The sequence below is a fragment of the Monodon monoceros genome, unplaced genomic scaffold, assembly GCF_005190385.1.
Source record: "Monodon monoceros isolate NGI ecotype Baffin Bay Population unplaced genomic scaffold, NGI_Narwhal_1 Super_Scaffold_16, whole genome shotgun sequence".
Classification (NCBI taxonomy): Eukaryota; Metazoa; Chordata; class Mammalia; order Artiodactyla; family Monodontidae; genus Monodon; species Monodon monoceros.
This window is the reverse complement of record NW_021703772.1, coordinates 54,202,946-54,223,232: the sequence shown is the minus strand read 5'-3', so window position 1 is coordinate 54,223,232 and position 20,287 is coordinate 54,202,946. Positions and strand designations below refer to the sequence as shown.

Here is a 20,287-nt window from a genome sequence, read left to right as displayed (position 1 = left end):
AACAAAGGATTCTTTGGGCCAAAATGTCAGTAGTACCGAGGTTGAGTAATCCTGGTTTAGACAATCAGAGTAACCAAAGATCATTTGATATAAGGCTAAAGTCCAACAAGATGATCAAGGTGTGGCAGCTTTCCTTTGCCTCAGAGAGGAATCAGGGTTTAAATGCTACAAGCCCATCCCACGAAAAAAGCCAGCTTGCTTAATTAATGGTACTTGCTGCCTGGTGGTTGTGTAATTGCACTAGACCTTGACATAGATTTAACCTGCAGAAAAGAACATATAAAGAAGCTCTTAAGTACTGCATTTAGTTTAAGAAAAGGTAAGTCTTTCTCCATGAGATGACTGCAACAAGTGGGGAGAATTTTTTTAAACTCTCATGTCACAAAGAGTATATTTTATTTTATTTGGGAGCAGTTGAGAAAAATGTCAATTCTGCTTGCTCTTTCAGTTCCTTGGGAGAGACACAAACATTGGGAGCAAACTTGGCAAAGCATAAAGTCAAGAGCTAATTATAGTCCAGCAGCTATGAATAGACAGTGAGCAACTTATACCGAAAATCCATCATGATGTGATTTAAATAATGCTTTTGAAATGCATATGCATTTTGTGAATATTTGCAGTTCTTGCTACATGCTTAATTTATCTGTAATGCATAGGCTTTAAAATGATTTAACATTTCTCTAAATACTTTAGTTTTTATATTTCAGTTGCATTCTATGTTTTAGTACATATGAAATATCATCTTAGAGGTAGATTCTATGGCAACAAGATACAATCTATTAATAATTTCATGTATTAAGGTTTTCCAGGTGGTAGTGTAAAACAACAAAGTCATAACTTGGTGGTATGATAAAGAGGGAGAAGTAAAATTTGAAGTTGGGATTGAAAGGCAGCTAAAGATGGGAGAAACAAAAATAGTTTGGGGAGGTGGTGTGGTGTTTGAATGGCTGTCCCAATGCCACTGTGAAATGCTATGGCTCCAGTATTCAGTGGGAGGGACTCAGAGGGAAAGAGCACAGATGAGAGACGAAGGACTAAGTAAGGGATAGAAAAGAAGGGAAGAGGACACTCACATTTCATTTACACTGGAAGATTCAGATCGATAATAAGGCTTCAATTCACTTTTTTTCAATGCACAATGACTCTAACCTCAAAACAAAAGTAATGAATATCTGAGGGTACATAGTTTTCTTTACCTTATTCCTTCCTTTATTGAATATTGTCTGCTTATTTCTCCCTGGTTCTTTTAGTAGGTCAATGCAATCATCATGGAAGCCTTCCAAATTCAGATTCATCTTTAAAACGTTTCCCTGATGTACAAAGTGAAGGTTAGTGAGAGCCTGGGCCAGGAAAGTTGGGGGAACAGTGCCACACAATAACCACTTGGAAGAAAACATAGACCACTTGCAATCTTTCAGTAAATGTATTCCTCAAGAGACTGGCGTACTCCCACGATGTGATTTATAAAATTATCTCTTCAAGCTCACAGTTCCCTTCCTACCTCACTCCTTTGATAAAGTTGATTGCCAGTAAAAATAGGTTGTTCAAAGGCCCAGCTGGAAAAAAGTCATTGTTATAATAGGATGCACCTACAGGAACATTCTCTAGAGAGAAAAATCATTGTGTGTGGCAGTTTAAACCATCGCAAAAATCTAGGGGAGCAGCCATGAGGAGGAAATGACTGAAGATTCTGATGGAGAACAAAGTAGGAAATTCAGAGTATTTAGACAAGCAAAATGTTTGGGAGACTCATGAAAAGAGGAAGGTAATATAATTGAGTATGGTAAAGAAAAAAAACAATTGAGAACAAACGATGCTTTGTGGGTGGTGATATTTTGCTCCTATAGTTCATGGGGCTCTGTTTTAGTCATGGAAGTAGAGGGTGTTTGCTAACTGCTGAGGAGCCAGTGTAAGAGCTTTGAAGACTTTGTGAAGATGAAAGGAGCCACAGGTACACGAAGTGACAGGACACCAGTTTAGGATGAGGTTATAGGGCAACAGAAGATACTCTATACCACCTGGAATACAGGCATTAGATGGGCCTTAAAGAACAGGCATGCTTCTCAAAGTGTACATGTTACACCAACTTGGAAGATTTGGGGAGACATTTACTGGGGAGATTCAGCTTTTACTCCCAACTCTAAAAATTAAACTGGTTTGTATTACTGGATAAATTACTCTGCTTTAGTACACACTTGATACCTAATTCCAAAGTGGAACGTAGATTGGTACAACCACTATGGAGAACAGTATAGAGGTTCCTTAAAAAACTAAAATTAGAACTATCATATGATCTAACAATCCCACTCCTGGGCATGTATCCAGAGAAAACTATAATTCAAAAAGATACATGCCCCCCAGATGTTCACTGCAGCACTATTTACAATAGCCAAGACATGGAAGCAACCTAAATGTCCATCGATGAATGACCGGATAAAGAAGATGTGGTACATATATACAATGGAATATTACTCAGCCACAAAAAAGAATGAAATAACACCATTTGCAACAACATGGATGGACCTAGAGATTATCACACTAAGAGAAGTAAGCCAGACAGAGAAAGACAAATATAATATGATATCACTTATATGTGGAATCTTAAAATGAACTTATTTATAAAATAGAAAGAGGCTCACAGGCATGGAAAACAAATGTATGGTTACCAAAGGGGAAAGGGGGGTGGGGGGAAGGATAAATTCAGAAGTTGGGATTAACATATACACACTACTATATATAAAGTAGATAACCAAAAAGGACCTGCTGTATAGCACAGGGAACTATACTCAATATTTTGTAACAACATATAAGGGAAAAGAATCTGAAAAGGGATACACACACACACACATTCAGTTATATATATACAAATGAATCACTGTGTTGTACACCTGAAACTAACATTATATTGTAAATCAACTAAACTTCAATAAATAAAATAAAATAAAATAAACCAAATTGCCAGTTGTGGAAGGAGTACTAGATTTTGAATTACAACTAAGTTCATATTGCAGGCCCACCACTACTGAGTGTGGGTCCCCAAGCAAAGCACTTTTACCCTCTCTGAACTTCACTCTAAAACAAAGAAAACAACATCTACCTTATTACCATTACAAGGTTATTTGGAAATCACTGAGGTAATATTTATGAAAATCCTTTGTAAATCTCAAAATGCTAAACAAATAGAAAGGATTATTATCACTGTCTCAGCCTTGACAGGGATTTCTGGGTCTGCTTTTTAATGACCCCCTGCAAAAGAGAGCCACAGAATCAACCTTAAAAACATAAAAACCATACATGTATGCTGTCATAGAAACATCTGTAAAGTGTTAGCAAGCATCATTTGACAGGCTTTTTGTTTAGGCCGTAACTTGTAAGGGCAATGTTTTTTTTGTTTTGTTTTTTAATTAAAAAAATTTTTTTAACATCTTTATTGGAGTATAATTGCTTTACAATGGTGTGTTAGTTTCTGCTTTATAACAAAGTGAATCAGCTATACATATACATATATCCCCATATCTCTGATGCCCATTTCTCTTGCCAAAGAGGCCATTCCTCATTTTTATGTCCACCCAAACCAAACTTTTTTGGGCTATTGAATGATTTTTTTTTTTTTCTGTACCAATCCTTTAAGCATTTACTACAAATGCCAAAACACTTTCGGGAGAACATATTTTCGGCAAAGCATAGTGTTAAATGTTGTGTGGGATGCTAAACTGAACGGGGTTTCCTTAGGTATAAATCAAGGAGAGAGGCTGGGATGATCATGGTAGTTATATGTGATGATTATGGTAGGAAGGAACACAGAAGCTACAGCACAGTGATCCCCAAGCTTTTTGGTATCAGGGACCGGTTTCATGGAAGACAATTTTTCCATGGACTGGGGGGTGGGGGATGGTTTTGGGATGATTCAAGCGCATTACATTTATTGTGTACTTTATTTCTATTTATTATTACATTGTAATATTTAATGAAATAATTATACAACTCACCATAATGCAGAATCAGTGGGAGCCCTGAGCTTGTTTTCACTTGCCACTCACTGATTGGGTTTTGATATGAGTCTGCAAACAATTGATTTATTAGGTCTCTGTGCAGTCAAACCTCTCTGCTAATGATAATCTGTATTTGCAGCTACTCCCCAGCGCTAGCATCACTGCCTCAGCTCCACCTCAGATCATCAGGCATTAGATTCTCATAAGAAGCGCACAACCTAGATCCCTCGCATGTGCAGTTCACAGTAGGATTTGCGCTCCTATGAGAATCTCATGCCACTGATCTGACAGGAGGCAGAGCTCAGGCGGTAATGCAAGCGACAGGAAGTGGCTGTAACTACAGGTGAAGCTTCGCTCGCTCGCCCGCACTCGCTCCTGCTGTGCGGCCCGGTTCCCCTGCGAAGTGACACAGCTAAGGAAGTAATTGTGGAGGAGGCACTATTTGGGTCTGGCTTTGAGAGATGAACAATTTAGGTCAGAGAGGTAGAAGGCCATGCACATGAGGTACAGTGGCCCGCCCTTACCCATGGAGAATATGTTCCAAGACCCCCAGTGGATGCCCAAAACCACAGATAGTACCAAACGTTATATATATGTACTATGTTTTTTTCCTATACATACATACTTATGATAAAGTTTAATCTATAAATTAGATTGAGTAAGAGATTAATTAAAATAACTAATAATAAAATATGATAAGTATAGCAATATACTGTAATAAAAGTTACATGAATATGGTCTCTCAGAATTGAAAACTTATGAATTGTTTATTTTTGGAATTTTTCATCTAATATTTTCAGACTGAGGTTGTCTTCAGGTAATTGAAACTGAAGAAAGCAAAATTGTAGATAAGCGGGAACGACTGTAAAAGTTTAGAAGCAGGAGACCTGGGAATGTCGGGTAGGAGACCATGAGATAGGAACCTACAATGAATGTAGAAGCACAGTGGTTTGGAAAGACAATCGGCCCCAGAACATTGGAAGGCCTTGAGTCCGAACTTTATCCGGTAAACAAGGAAGAGTTTGTAGTGAAGTGTTCTGAATGTAAAAATGACACTAGCAGCCTCATCTAGCAGGAGTGAATAATTAGGAGGCTCCTGACTAGGGCAAAAGAGAATCCAAGTGATAGGTTAGGAATAAGAAAGAGAGGGTGCAATGTTGACTCCAGGGTGTAGAAGGAAGGGGGAAAGTGGAAGGGGGCAGAGGGAGTAGAAACAGCTTTCAGTAAGAATAGCCATGAAGGTGAAAAACTGGAAAGGGCTATCACTTTAAGAGAGTCGATTTTGTTTAGTGGAGCTCACTTGGAGATGTACAGCATAAATGGGAGGGATGCTGTAGATGACAGCAAAGAGTCAGAGGAAGCAGCCGTTTTCAGGCTGCGTATCAGAAATCAGAAGAAACACATCCTCAGGGATGGGGTGAAGGTGGGGAGGAAACGATTAATGCTGAAAAAGATAATACAAAATATATGGTGCATTCATACATTACTGGTGGCATTATAATTGTAAAACATCTATGAAAAGCAAAGAATTTTTGTGTAGGTAATAATACAAAAGAAAGAAAAAAGCTTCATGTACAAAGATGCTCACTACAGTGTTACTGAAAATGGTAAAGAATTTGAAAAATCTAGATTCTCAACCAAAGGAAAAAGATAATTTGATTGGGTGCCCACTGAATTAAAAGCTTAGCAAACCATTTAGGGACTTCCCTCGTGGTGCAGTGGTTGGGAGTCTGCCTGCCAATGCAGGGAACACAGGTTCAAGCCCTGGTCCGGGAGGATCTCACGTGCTGCAGAGTAACTGGGCCCGTGTGCCACAACTACTGAGCCTGTGCTCTAGAGCCCACAAGCCACAACTACTGAGCCTATGCACCTGGAGCCCATGCTCCACAGCAAGAGAAGCCACTGCAATGAGAAGCCCGCGCACCAAAATGAAGAGTAGCCCCTGCTCGCCGCAACTAGAGAAAGCCCACGCGCAGCAACGATGACCCAGCACAGCTATAAATAAATAAATAAATAGATAAATAGATAGATAAATGAATAAATAAGCAAGCTTAGCAAACCATTTTGAATGGAATGTCACTCAAATTTATGACATGGAAATTCATACAGAAAAAATAGTTGCTGAAGATAAATATAATTCTGCTCCAAGCTGCAAGAGCACCATTATGTCTCAATACCAACAGCAATCACAACAATAATCACAGGTGTCTTCACATTCAATCCTCAGGGCTATCCTGTTATTAGCTTCCTCTATTTCCTCCATTTTATAGATCAGGAAACCGAGACTCACGGCCATTAAGGAATTTACCCCAATTCATTCATAAATCCAATAATTTGGAGAGTTGGTATTCCTAGGGGGCTGTGTTTTATTCTAGAGCCTGTGCTCTTGATTACCTTGCCATTCTCTCTATCCTAAACAACTGGTTCTTTCAGCCAGTTCTGAAAACAGCACTAATGAAACCAGTTTTGACACAACATAGACAAAAACAATACATATATATGTATATATATACACACACAAACATATATATATATACATACATTTCTCTCTTTTAACAAGATTTTACCTAGACATAGTCATAAACATATTTTCTCTCTATTTTTTTTACCATCAATTTATTTATTCCATGAAAGATTCCAATGATTAGTTTAATATTTCCATGAAGCTAAATGTTCAATGACTATAATACATGAAGATTAGTTTTATTTTCTCCAGGGCCACAATTTGGAGGAGAAAAAATAACATGTTCATTATTTATGAGGGAAAACGTAAAACTACTTAATATAGACTTTGATTTTAATGGCACACATTTATCCTTTAGGATATGATCCATGAAAATATAAACAAGACACCTTAATAGTTTAGTCCTTATTCTCAGCAATATTTTTCTCTGCAGTGATGGAAAAGAAACAGAATTAATTATCAGAAACAACCATATAATTATGTTAGAAAGCTGTGAAACAAATGTGCACATTATGTCCCTTGAGAATTTCCGTTAGAACATCTTTGTACCAGAAGACACTTGATAAACACATTTTTATTTATATCACTTAAAAATACATATTCTGGTAAGAAGAAATTACCTTTTTTTCTTCAAGCTCTGTGAGAGAGCTACATAATTCAGTAACAGATTCAAGAACCTCTTTGTGTTTGGCCACTATTTTCTCAGCATATTTCTGCCCTTCTTCAAAACCTGGGGAGGAGAAGGGTTAAGTCTATTTTTAAAGCTCAAATCCTTAGCAGAAAAAAAAATCCCAGGCATTAATTGATCTCCCCAGTGTCCAGCATAAGGGCTGGTAAATAGTAAGTGCTTACTAAATACTTGCTGAACAGATAAATAAATAAAGGCATTACTGGAAAAACCAAGTATTCTAGAAAAATGGTTACATTTGCTGTGCCATGTCCCTCTTATATAACCTAAATAATGTTTCTATATTAATATTCTTAAAGCTCCATTCTAACCAGTTTTCTCCTTTTCAGAACATTCAGTGGTTCTTCACTACCTAGAAAAGTATACATTCAAGGCCCTCCATAATATGGTTTTAACCTGCCTCTCTCAAAGGTATGTCACCCTAATTCTCTCACATATTTAATCTCTGGACAAACTGAACCAGCAACTTTTCTCTCAAAACCCCCATAGCCACTGAGTATTCTTTTCTGTACTGGGAATGCCCTCACCATAACCCCATCTCTGCTTGACAAATCCTACCCACTCTCCAAGGTCTACCTGAAATGCCAACATCTTTGTAAAAATGTTCTTAATCTTTCCCAACTGGATTTTACCTCTTCCTATTGGGATAATGATACAAATATCTATCACGTAGTGAGTGCTTATTATTTGCCTGTGGCTAGGCATTTTATATGCATTAGCTAGCATAATCCTTCTCTGGTAGGTTCTACTGCATTTTCCAAATGAGGAATGCAAGGCTTAACAGAGCCTTTTCAGGTGACCCAGACAATAATTGGAGGAGAAGGGATTTAAACTTGGACTACTGGACTCCACAGTTCAGACCAAACTAGAATTATACATTGTTATGGGCTGAATTGTGTCCCTCTCAAAATTAATATGTTAAAGACTCAACCCCCAGTATCTCAGAATATAACCATATTTGGAGATGAGGTATTTAAAGAGTGATAAAGTTAAAAAGAGGCCATTAGGGTAGGGTCCCAATCCAACATGACTGGTGTCCTTATAAGAAGGAGAGACACCAGCAAACCAGGGGTGCTTGTGCACAGAGGGATGCCCATATGAAGAGGCAGCAAGAGAAGCCTCAGTAGAAACCAACTCTGTGAGCACCTTAATCTTGGACCTCTAGCTTCCAGAACTGTGAGGAAATAAATTTTTGTTGTTGAAGCCACCCAGTCTGTGGTATTTTGTTATGGCAGCCCTAGAAAACTAATACACACATTTTATACCTTTCTCACTGCATTTACCATATTGTGATTTCTAGGTATAGACTGTGGATTCTTGAATGATGGAACTAGGTCTTATATGTCTTTATATCAAGCACAGCTCTGAGTACATAATAGGTACTCAAATTTTTTTTGAGATAAATTTATTTGCATTAAAATTCTGGGTTCAATAATGCTATAAGAATTGATATACTATTTCTAAATTATCTTACCTGATGCAAATTCTAAGAAATGCATAACTTCCATACTGAACAGATGAAGACTCATGCCATTCATTTATTCATTCAGTGATTCATTTATTCAGCAAATATTTGTTAAGCACTTAGTATATACCATAATGCAGTGAACTCCCTTTTCTCAAGGAGCTTACGCTCTAGTAAGGAGAGCCAGACAACAGACAACCATACAATATGTCAGTTGGTGATAAGGCCTTGGAATACAAACAAAGCAGGATGTGGGATCTTGCATGATGGGAGGGTAACGTAACTTTTATGGTGTCATGTGAGTACTTCCCATGTGCTGAAGTTGAGTGGCACTGAAACACAGTGATTACATATACTTCCCTTACCCTCAAGGAGCTTATGGTCAGTTGAGAAGACAGACAAATGGAAAGGTAATTATGCTACAGTGTGAAGTATACAATAACAGAGGAAAACATAAACCATCTTATAGAAGCAGAGTGCCTCCAGAATTTTTTAGTACACTTATACGGTAACTATAGTAGGAATGAAACATCACATTAGTTTTCTTTAATTTTTCAATCTATATTTTATTGTTCTTATGTTTCTACCCTTTTCTCTGGAAAATCATTAATAATTCATTCTCAGTAATTTGATGTTAGGGAGTACAGTATATATTGTTCCACAAAATTTTTATGCCTATCCATGGATAGTGCTTCCTGTAATAAGAGAAAATGTCCACCTGAGAGCAGCTGTGGACAGCCAAATGAAGCACCTGTTGCTACCTTCCTTTGGGGCTAGATTTGCCCTGTCACTAGGAATTACTCTTGGCCTTGTAGTTAACAATGTCAGGGAATTCATGAAAGTTATTCCTTTGCACCCTCAAGGACTGTCAACCCCCAGGGGCCTTTTAAATGGGGGCTTCCCTCAGATAGAAAGACTTCTCAGACTGACAAAGTCATGGATAAGAGGAAAGCACAACCAGTGAGATGGTCGTTTGGGTTCTCCCATTTATTCCATAAGTGAGAGGAAGACAAGGGAAAATCTTCCAGCTCTTTCTCATATCCACAAACCATAACCCTCATAGAAGTGAGAGGGCTGTAGACCTCAGTCTTAGCTTTCTACCTACTTTAAGTATAATATTATGGGAGTTTTGTATTTTTTTGAGAAATCACCCTAGTGGAAATTAGATTTTTTTGTCTACATAAGCTGAGTATTTTTCTGGTTTTATTACCCTGAAGATGAACAACAAGAATGGGGGAGAAAGCAGAATTTAGAAGGAGGGTTTACAAATGGTCATTAAAAATCCACAGGCTTCATCTCCTACAGCCAGGAGCTCCTTCCTCTATTCACTACAGTTCACTTTTGCTCTTATCTTTAAACTTTTCCTTGAATAGGTTGGGGTAGTGAGGACCCTGAGGGCTTGCCATGCTCTGCTTCCTGCTGGATTAGGTTCACTAGAGATGTGTTCAATAGTGAATCAGTGGATATCTTAAAAGAAACCTCACCATATAAGTGCTGAGCCAGGTCATTGATTTCCTGAATCCTTTCTTCTTGCTGAGGCACTGAGGGTGTGATAAACTTTTTGAACTGCTGAAGGAGAATCTCCACAGCTTCCTTGGTCTTGCACTCTGTGGAATATTTTCTAACTCTTACAACTGTGGCACTTGTGTCTTCATACCAAAAGTGACACTAAATTAAAATGGGACAAAGCATAGATTAAAGAGACACCATCCTTCCAAAGTTCTTCATTTTGATCACTGAAATATCAAATTTCAATTTCCTCAAACTTTATATTCACATTAGTGTGAACTCTTTAAGTCCTAAGAAGAAAAACATCACAACGTGATCATATACTTTTGCACTTGGAAATTAGAGTCAGGTAAGAAAGTAGAAGTACGGAAATCACTCTGATTTTCCTGCCTTCTTAGGTTTGCCTGAAGCATAATTCCTAAGAGGAACGTTGCAGACTTACAAGAACAGGCAGTCTAAAAAAGCATGTGGGAGGAGCTTCAAGATGGCGGAAGAGTAAGACGTGGAGATCACCTTACTCCCCACAAATACATCAGAAATACATCTACATGTGGAACAACTCCTACAGAACACCTACTGAATGCTGGCAGAAGACCTCAGACCTCCCAAAAGGCAAGAAACACCCCACGTACCTGGGTACGGCAAAAGAAAAAAGAATAAACAGAGGCAAAAGAATAGGGACGGGACCTGCACCAGTGGGAGGGAGCTGTGAAGGAGGAAAAGTTTCCACACACTAGGAAGCCCCTTAACTGGCGGGGACGTGGGTGGCAGCGCGGGGCGGGAAGCCTCGGGGCCACGGAGGAGAGCGCAGCAACAGGGGTGCAGAGGGCAAAGCGGAGAGATACTCGCACAGAGGATCAGGGCCGACCGGCACTCACCAGCCCGAGAGACTTGTCTGCTCACCTGCCAGGGCAGTTGGGGGCTGGGAGCTGAGGCTCGGGCTTCGGAGGTCGGATCCAGGGAGAGGACTGGGGTTGGCAGCGTGAACACAGCCTGAAGGGGTTAGTGCGCCACGGAGGGCTGGGAGGGAGTCCGGGGAAAAGTCTGGACCTGCCGAAGAGGCAAGAGACATTTTCTTCCCTCTTTGTTTCCTGGTGCGCGAGGAAAGGGGATTAAGAATGCTGCTTAAAGGAGCTCCAGAGACGGGCGCGAGCCGCGGCTATCAGCGTGGACCCCAGAGACGGGCATGGGATGCTAGGGCTGTTGCTGCAGCCACCAAGAAGCCTGTGTGCAAGCACAGGTCACTATCCACACCACCCCTCTGGGAGCCTGTGCAGCCCGCCACTGCCAGGGTCCCGTGATACAGAGACAACTTCCCCGGGAGAACGCACGGCGCGCCTCAGGCTGGTGCAACGTCATAACCGGCCCCTGTTGCCGCAGGCTCGCCCGGCAGTCCGTACCCCTTCCTGCCCCTGGCCTGAGTGAACCAGAGCTCCCGAATCAGCGGCTCCTTTAACCCCGTCTTGTCTGAGTGAAGAACAGACGCCCTCAGGCAACCTACATGCAGAGGCGGGGCCAAATCCAAAGCTGAAACCCGGGAGCTGTGCAAACAAAGAAGAGAAAGGGAAATTTCTCCCAGCAGCCTCAGGAGCAGCGGATTAAATCGCCACGATCAACTAGATGTACCCTGCGTCTGTGGAATACCTGAATAGACAACGAATCATCCCAAATCGAGGAGGTGGACTTTGGGAGCAACGATATATATATATATATTTTTTTCCCTTTTTCTCTTTTTGTGAGTATGTATGTGTATGCTTCTGTGTGTGATTTTGTCTGTATAGCTTTGCTTTTACCATTTGTCCTAGGGTTCTGTCTGTCCGTTTTTTTTGTTTTAGTATACTTTTTAGCACTTGTTATCAATGGTGGATTTGTTTCTTGGTTTGGTTGCTCTCTTCTTTCCTTCTTTTCTTTTTTTATTAGTTAAAAAATTTTTTTAAAATAATTTTTTATTTTAATAACTTTTAAATTTTATTTTATCTTCTTCTTTTGTTCTTTCTTTTCTTTCTCCCTTTTATTCTGAGCCATGTGGATGACAGGCTCTTGGTGCTCCAGCCACGCGTCAGGGCTGTGCCTCTGAGGTGGGAGAGCCAAGTTCAGGACACTGGTCTACAAGAGACCTCCCAGCTCCATGTAATATCAAACGGCGAAAATCTCCCAAGATCTCCATCTCAACGCCAATACCCAGCTCCACTCAATGACCAGCAAGCTCCAGAACAGGATACCCTATGCCAAACAACTAGCAAGACAGGAACACAACCCCACGCATTAGCAGAGAGGCTGCCTAAAATCATAATAAGTCCACAGACACCACAAAACACACCACCAGATGTGGACCTGCTCACCAGAAAGACAAGATCCAGCCTCATGCACCAGAACACAGGCACTAGTCCCCTCCACCAGGAAGCCTACACAACCCACTGAACCAACCTTAGCCACTGGGGGCACACACCAAAAACAACGGGAACTAGGAACTTGCAGCCTGTGAAAAGGACACCCCAAACACAGTAAGTTAAGCAAAATGAGAAGACAGAGAAACACAGCAGGTGAAGGAGCAAGGTAAAAACCCACCAGACCTAACAAATGAAGAGGAAACAGGCAGTCCACCTGAAAAAGAATTCAGAGTAATAATAGTAAAGATGATCCAAAATCTTGGAAATAGAATGGAGAAAATACAAGAAACATTTAACAAGGACCTAGAAGAACTAAAGAGCAAACAAACAGTGATGAACAACACAATAAATGAAATTAAAAATTCTCTAGAAGGGATCAATAGCAGAATAACTGAGGCAGAAGAACAGATAAGTGACCTCGGAGATAAAATAGTGGAAATAGCTACTGCAGAGCAGAATAAAGAAAATAGAATGAAAAGAATTGAGGACGGTCTCAGAGACATCTGGGACAACATTAAACACACCAACATTCAAATTATAGGGGTCCCAGAAGAAGAAGAGAAAAAGAAAGGGACTGAGAAAATATTTGAAGAGATTATAGTTGAAAACTTCCCTAATATGGGAAAGGAAATAGTTAATCAAGTCCAGGAAGTGCAGAGAGTCCCATACAGGATAAATCCAAGGAGAAACACACCAAGACACATATTAATCAAAGTATCAAAAATTAAATACAAAGAAAAAATATTGAAAGCAGCAAGGGAAAAACAACAAATAACATACAAGGGAATCCCCATAAGGTTAGCAGCTGACCTTTCAGCAGAAACTCTGCAAGCCAGAAGGGAGTGGCAGGACATATTTAAAGTGATGAAGGGGAAAAACCTACAACCAAGATTACTCTACCCAGCAAGGATCTCATTCAGATTTGATGGAGAAATTGAAACCTTTACAAACAAGCAAAAGCTAAGAGAATTCAGCACCACCAAACCAGCTTTACAACAAATGCTAAAGGAAACTCTCTAGGAAGGAAACACAAGAGAAGGAAAACACCTACAATAACAAATCCAACACAATTAAGAAAATAGTAATAGGAACATACATATCTATAATTACCTTAAATGTAAATGGAGTAAATGCTCCAACCAAAAGACATAGAGTGGCTGAATGGATACAAAAACAAGACCCATATATATGCTGTCTACAAGAGACCAACTTCAGACCTAGGGACACATACAGACTGAAAGTGAGGGGATGGAAAATGATATTCCATGCATATGGAAATCAAAAGAAAGCTGGAGTAGCAAGTATCACATCAGACAAAATAAACTTTATAATAAAGGCTATTACAAGAGACAAAGAAGGACACTACATAGTGATCAAGGGATCAATCCAAGAAGAAGATATAACAATTGTAAAAATTTATGCACCCAACATAGGAGCCCCTCAACACATAAGGCAAATACTAAAAGCCATAAAAGGGGGAATTGACAGGAACACAATCATAGTAGGGGACTTTAACACCCCAGTTTCACCAATGGACAATCATCCAAAATGAAAATAAATAAGGAAACACAAGCTTTAAATGATACATTAAATAAGATAGACTTACTTGATATTTATAGGACATTCCATCCAAAAACAACAGAATACACATTCTTCTCAAGTGCTCATGGAACATTCTCCAGGATCATATCTTGGGTCACAAAGCAACCCTTGGTAAATTTAAGAAAACTGAAATCGTATCAAGTATCTTTTCTGACCACAATGCTATGAAACTAGATATCAATTACAGGAAAAGATCTGTAAAAAATACCAACACATGGAGGCTAAACAATACATTACTTAATAACCAAGAGATCACTGAAGAAATCAAAGAGGAAATCAAAAAATACCTAGGAACAAATGACAATGAAAACACGACAACCCAAAACCTATGGGATGCAGCAAAAGCAGTTCTAAGAAGGAATTTTATAGCAATACAATCCTACCTGAAGAAACAAGAAACATCTCAATTAAACAACCTAACTTTACACCTAAAGCAATTAGAGAAAGAAGAATAAAAAACCCCCAACGTTAGCAGAAGGAAAGGAATCATAAAGATCAGATCAGAAATAAATGAAAAAAATGAAGGAAATTATAGCAAAGATCAATTAAACTAAAAGCTGGTTCTTTGAGAAGATAAAAAAAATGGATAAACCATTAGCCAGACTCATCAAGAAAAAAAGGGAGAAGACTCAAATAAATAGAAATGAAAAAGGAGAAGTAACAATTGACACTGCAGAAATACAAAGGATCATGAGAGATTACTACAAGCAACTCTATGCCAATAAAATGGACAACCTGGAAGAAATGGACAAATTCTTAGAAATGCACAACTTGTGAGACTGAACTAGGAAGAAATAGAAAATATGAACAGACCATTGACAAGCACTGAAATTGAAACTGTGATTAAAAATCTTCCAACAAACAAAAGCCCAGGACAAGATGGCTTCACAGGCGAATTCTATCAAACATATAGAGAAGAGCTAACACCTATCCTCTCAAATGCTTCCAAAATATGGCAGAGAGAGTAACATACCCAAACTCATTCTACGAGGCCACCATCACCCTGATACCAAAACCAGACAAGGATGTCACAAAGAAAGAAAACTACAGGCCAATATCACTGATGAACATAGATGGAAAAATTCTCAACAAAATACTAGCAAACAGAATCCAGCAACATTTTAAAAGGATCATACACCATGATGAAGCGGGGTTTATCACAGGAATGCAAGGATTCTTCAATATATGCAATTCAGTCAACAAGATACACCATATTAACAAATTGAAGGATAAAAGCCATATGATCATCTCAATAGATGCAGAGAAAGCTATCGACAAAATTCAACACCCATTTATGATAAAAACCCTCCAGAAAGTAGGCATAGAGGGAACTTACCTCAACATAATAAAGGCCATATATGACAAACCCACAGCCAACATCGTCCTCAGTGGTGAAAAAGTGAAACCATTTCCACTAAGATCAGGAGCAAGACAAGGTTGCCCACTCTCACTACTATTATTCAACATAGTTTTGGAAGTTTTAGCCACAGCAATCAGAGAAGAAAAAAATAAAAGGAATCCAAATCGGAAAAGAAGAAGTAAAACTATCACTGTTTGCAGATGACATGATACTATACATAGAGAATCCTAAAGGTGCTACCAGAAAACTACTAGAGCTAATCAATGAATTTAGTAAAGTAACAGTATACAAAATTAATGCACAGAAATCTCTGGCATTCCTATACACTAATGATGAAAAATCTGAAAGAGAAATTAATAAAACACTCCCATTTACCATTGCAACAAAAAGAATAAAATATCTAGGAATAAACCTACCTAAGGAGACAAAAGACCTGTATGCAGAAAATTATAAGACACTGATGAAAGAAATTAAAGGTGATACAAGTAGATGGAGAGATATACCATGTGCTTGGATTGGAAGAATCAACATTGTGAAAATGACTCTACTACCCAAAGAAATCTACAGATTCAATGCAATCCCTATCAAACTACCACTGGCATTTTTCACAGAACTAGAACAAAAAATTTCACAATTTGTATGGAAACACAATAGCCAAAGCAATCTTGAGAAAGAAAAACGGAGCGGAGGAATCAGGCTCCCTGATTTCAGACTATACTACAAAGCTACATATGGTACTGGCACAGAAACAGAGATATAAATCAATGGGACAGGATAGAAATTCCAGAGATAAACCCACGCACATATGGTCACCTTATGTTTGGTAGAGGAGGCAGTGGGTAAAAGCCTCTTCAATAAGTGGTGCTGGGAAAACTGGACAGGTACATATAAAATAATGAAATTAGAACACTCCCTAACACCATACACAAAAATAAACTCAAAATGGATTAAAGCCCTAAATGTAGTGCCAGACACTATAAAACTCTTAGAGGAAAACATAGGCAGAACACTCTATGGCATAAATCACAGCAAGATCCTTTTTGACCCACCTCATAGAGAAATGGAAAGAAAAACAAAAATAAACAAATGGGACCTAATGAAACTTAAAAGCTTTTGCACAGCAAAGGAAATCATAAACAAGATGAAAAGACAACCCTCAGAATGGGAGAAAATATTTGCAAATGAAGCAACTGACAAAGGATTAATCTCCAAAATTTACAAGCAGCTCATGCAGCTCAATATCAAGAAAACAAACAACCCAATCCAAAAATGGGCAGAAGACCTAAATAGACATTTCTCCAAAGAAGCTATACAGATTGCCAACAAACACATGAAAGAATGCTCAACATCATTAATCATTAGAGAAATGCAAATCAAAACTACAATGAGATACCATCTCACACCAGTTAGAATGGGCATCATCAAAAAATCTGCAAACAGTAAATGCTGGAGAGGGTGTGGAGAAAGTTGGTGGGAAGTTGAGCACTGTTGGTGGGAATGTAAATTTATACAGCCACTATGGAGAACAGTATGGAGGTTCTTTAAAAAACTAAAATTAGAGCTACCATATGACCCAGCAATCCCACTACTGGGCATATACCCTGAGAAAACTGTATTTCAAAAAGAGTCATGTACCACAATGTTCATTGCAGCTCTATTTACGATAGCCAGGTCATGGAAGCAACCTAAGTGTCCATCAACAGATGAATGGATAAAGAAGCTGTGGCATATATATACAATGGAATATTACTCAGCCATAAAAAGAAATGAAATTGAGTTATTTGTAGTGAGGTGGATGGAACTAGAGTCTGTCATACAGAGTGAAGTAAGTCAGAAAGAGAAAAACAAATACCATATGCTAACACATATATATGGAATCTAAAAAAAAAAAAAAACTGGTTGTGAAGAACCTAGGGGCAAGATGGGAATAAAGACGCAGACCTACTAGAGAATGGGCTTGATGATATGGGGAGGGGAAGGGGTAAGCTGGGACAAAGTGAGAGAGTGGCATGGACATATATTACCCTACCAAGTGTGTGGTGGATGGCTGGTGGGAAGCAGCCGCGTGGCACGGTGAGATCAGCTTGGTGCTTTGTGACCACGTAGAGGGGTGGGATAGGGAGGGTGGGAGGGAGGGAGACGCAAGAGGGAAGAGATAGGGGATATATGTATATGTATAACTGATTCACTTTGTTGTACAGCAGAAACTAACACACCATTGTAAAGCAATTATACTCCAATAAAGATGTTAAAAATAAATAAATAAAAAAATTAAAAGCATATGGCACTAAAAAGAATCCAAATATCAGCTAAAGGGAAGAAAAAAGCTCAAACACACAAAATCCAGCCTATGTAATTGAAATCATTTACAATACATGGATAAATTATTGCCCAAATAGCACTCTAATAAATAAATTCTCTTTTAAGAATAAGATTTAGTGTATAGATTGAGGAAATATCATTTGAAGAATAGCATTTGACCTTTTCTTGATAGAAGATAGTCATATTTTCAAAGCACAGTGGAGAATTGAGAGTTTCTCACTGAAAATAAATAATTGTGATGGAAGAAGTGTCTGACCAAGGCTAGAAACACTTATGCTGAGTGAGAAATAGAAACACATGACTCTGTTAGGAGCTGGCTTTAAATAAGTGCCACAGAAGTACAGTGAACCTATACATCAGATATAGAAGAATGATCATTTCAATCCTCCTTAATGTGGTGTTACATCTAAAAGCTCTATTGCGTTAGTGGGAGAGACATTTTGTATCTCAGAATAATGGATTACAAAGAACGCTCAATAACTTCAAGTATAGAGCTTCTTCACTATGAAGTATGCCAATAATAACTAACTTGCTACATTTCATGTAATCTGTGTATACTTTGCCATTTATCCTCTTGACAAAAACGAAATAATATCAATAACAATTTTTGTACCTGAAAAATCCAAGTATCAACTTTCTCTCTAAACATTTTCAAATTCTGCGAAATAAATGTCATTTTTGAGTGTTTTAGCAGATATCCAGCAGTGAACATAATTCCATAATGGTTAAACATATCTTGAGTTGATGTGGTTATGGAGAAATGAGAAAGTCTCATATGTTGCTGGTAAAAAGAGTAAATTAGTAAAACCTTTCCAAAGAGCAACTGGACAACACAATCAAAACCTTGTAACATGCATGATCCCCTTTGATCCAGCAATTCTGCTTTAGGAAATTATCCTAAGGATATAATCACGAAAAGAGGCATGATGCATGAATTTAATGACAATAATAGCCAATGCAGCATTGTTTTAAAGCAGCTGACTAATTTTTAAAAACAACATTACAACACAGATAACATCACAACAAGAAGAGGATACCTCTTCTATCAACTCCTGGAGATGCTCAGTCAGGTCCAAATTCTTCCTGTAATCTGTCACAGCTTTGTCAAACTCATCCACATATTTCTGCAAATCCCTCATGGCTTCCAGAAGGACATTCACTTTATTATTTGGATAATTTAAGAAAAAAGTCTTATTCTCAACTTTTCCCATTTTCCTTTTCAAAGCCTGTGCAAAAAAAAAAATAAGGACATTCAATTTTTATTTATGAGGCTAGTTAGTGATTAAATATGGAGGGAAAAACTTTTGTAGCTTCCTCCATTTAATATGTTAAAATCATAATTATTAAAACACAGTTTGGAAAGAATAGGTTTTCTTTCAGATAGTTTATGGATTCGGCAGCAAACGTAGAGAAAATTTACTACATATCAGGATCTATACCATAGTTTGAGAATGCTACTAATGATTTTTAAAAAGACAGTGATCATAAAATCAAATATTTTATTGTCCTCAGTTAGCTCACTGTCTCCCGAGAAAGGCACTCAAATAATCTAGCCAGTATAAGTGACAAGGGGCTGCAGGAACAGGGGAGGAAGGTCCTGACATAGGTGGGTACAAGGAAAGAAAGAGGGGTATACAAGAGGGGGATGTATGTGTGTGTGTGTGTGTGTGTGTGTTTGTGTGTGTGTGTGAGAGAGAGAGAGAGAGAGAGTGGAAGGGGAGAGGCTGGGTAGATTTGGCAGAAATCATTTTGGAGCTGCTTCAAGAGATAAATCAATTAATTATGTATTTTACATGAAGTACCCAATTGTTATAAAAATTAAGGATGATCTTTTCAGTCCTAATGCTATAAAAAAGCCCAAGGGTTAGGCATCTAGAATTGAAATGCAAAATAATTTTGCAATAATTGCAGTAGCACGCACACACACACGTACTTTCTCATTACCTGTAATTTTTCAGCATACATATCTACTTGTTGAATTTGATATTTGAGAGCTTTTAGATTTCGAGCTTTTTCATTTTTCTTAGTGTAATTAAACTTCAAATTGTTGAATTTCTTTTTGATGTCTTTGAATGACTCTTTGAGCTGCAGTTCAATAAAAAGAAACAGGTGATTTCCTTAAAATGAGAACACTAATATTCACTTGAAATAAATCAAGATATCTACACTTCAAAATATTCATAACCTTCGAAATGTATCCAGAGTGATTTTCAGTAGAAGACAGGTCTGCTAAGTGAATATATAATGTGAATTTAAACATATCCCCCAAATATAGGTAATTATAAATTGTTCTCAGTATTTTTTGATTTGTAATTTATAATTAGGATTACAGTTACAGAACATCCTTTGACCTTCAAACAAGAAAGTTTTTAACATACGATAGATTTTAAGCAACTCTAATTTTCTTATTTGTATTTATTTATTTGACATCATTTTACAACTCATTCTGTTCTCTGTGTGCTAATATTTGTTCCATATTCCAATGCTCTTATAGC

General features: G+C 38.2%; 1 protein-coding gene across 15 annotated transcripts in view; it reads right to left on the bottom strand.

Annotated features, from left to right (window-relative positions):
• CCDC141 (coiled-coil domain containing 141) overlaps positions 1–20,287 on the bottom strand; it is a 259,530-nt gene that overhangs the window by 19,070 nt on the left and 220,173 nt on the right. For 11 of the 15 annotated variants that reach the window (XR_003793967.1, XM_029225422.1, XM_029225417.1 and 8 more), the window contains 4 exons: positions 19,737–19,877; positions 18,830–19,018; positions 10,094–10,277; positions 7,077–7,186 (listed from right to left, as the gene is read on the bottom strand). Coding sequence is in view for 12 of the 15 variants with exons in the window: in XM_029225422.1 (XP_029081255.1) it covers positions 7,077–7,186; positions 10,094–10,277; positions 18,830–19,018; positions 19,737–19,877 (624 nt within the window). In the remaining 3 variants the exon portion in view is untranslated. Of the gene's footprint in view, positions 1–4,013; positions 4,062–7,076; positions 7,187–10,093; positions 10,278–18,829; positions 19,019–19,736; positions 19,878–20,287 lie in introns of those variants that run through there. The other 4 variants (XR_003793969.1, XM_029225429.1, XR_003793968.1 and 1 more) reach the window with 4 other exon arrangements.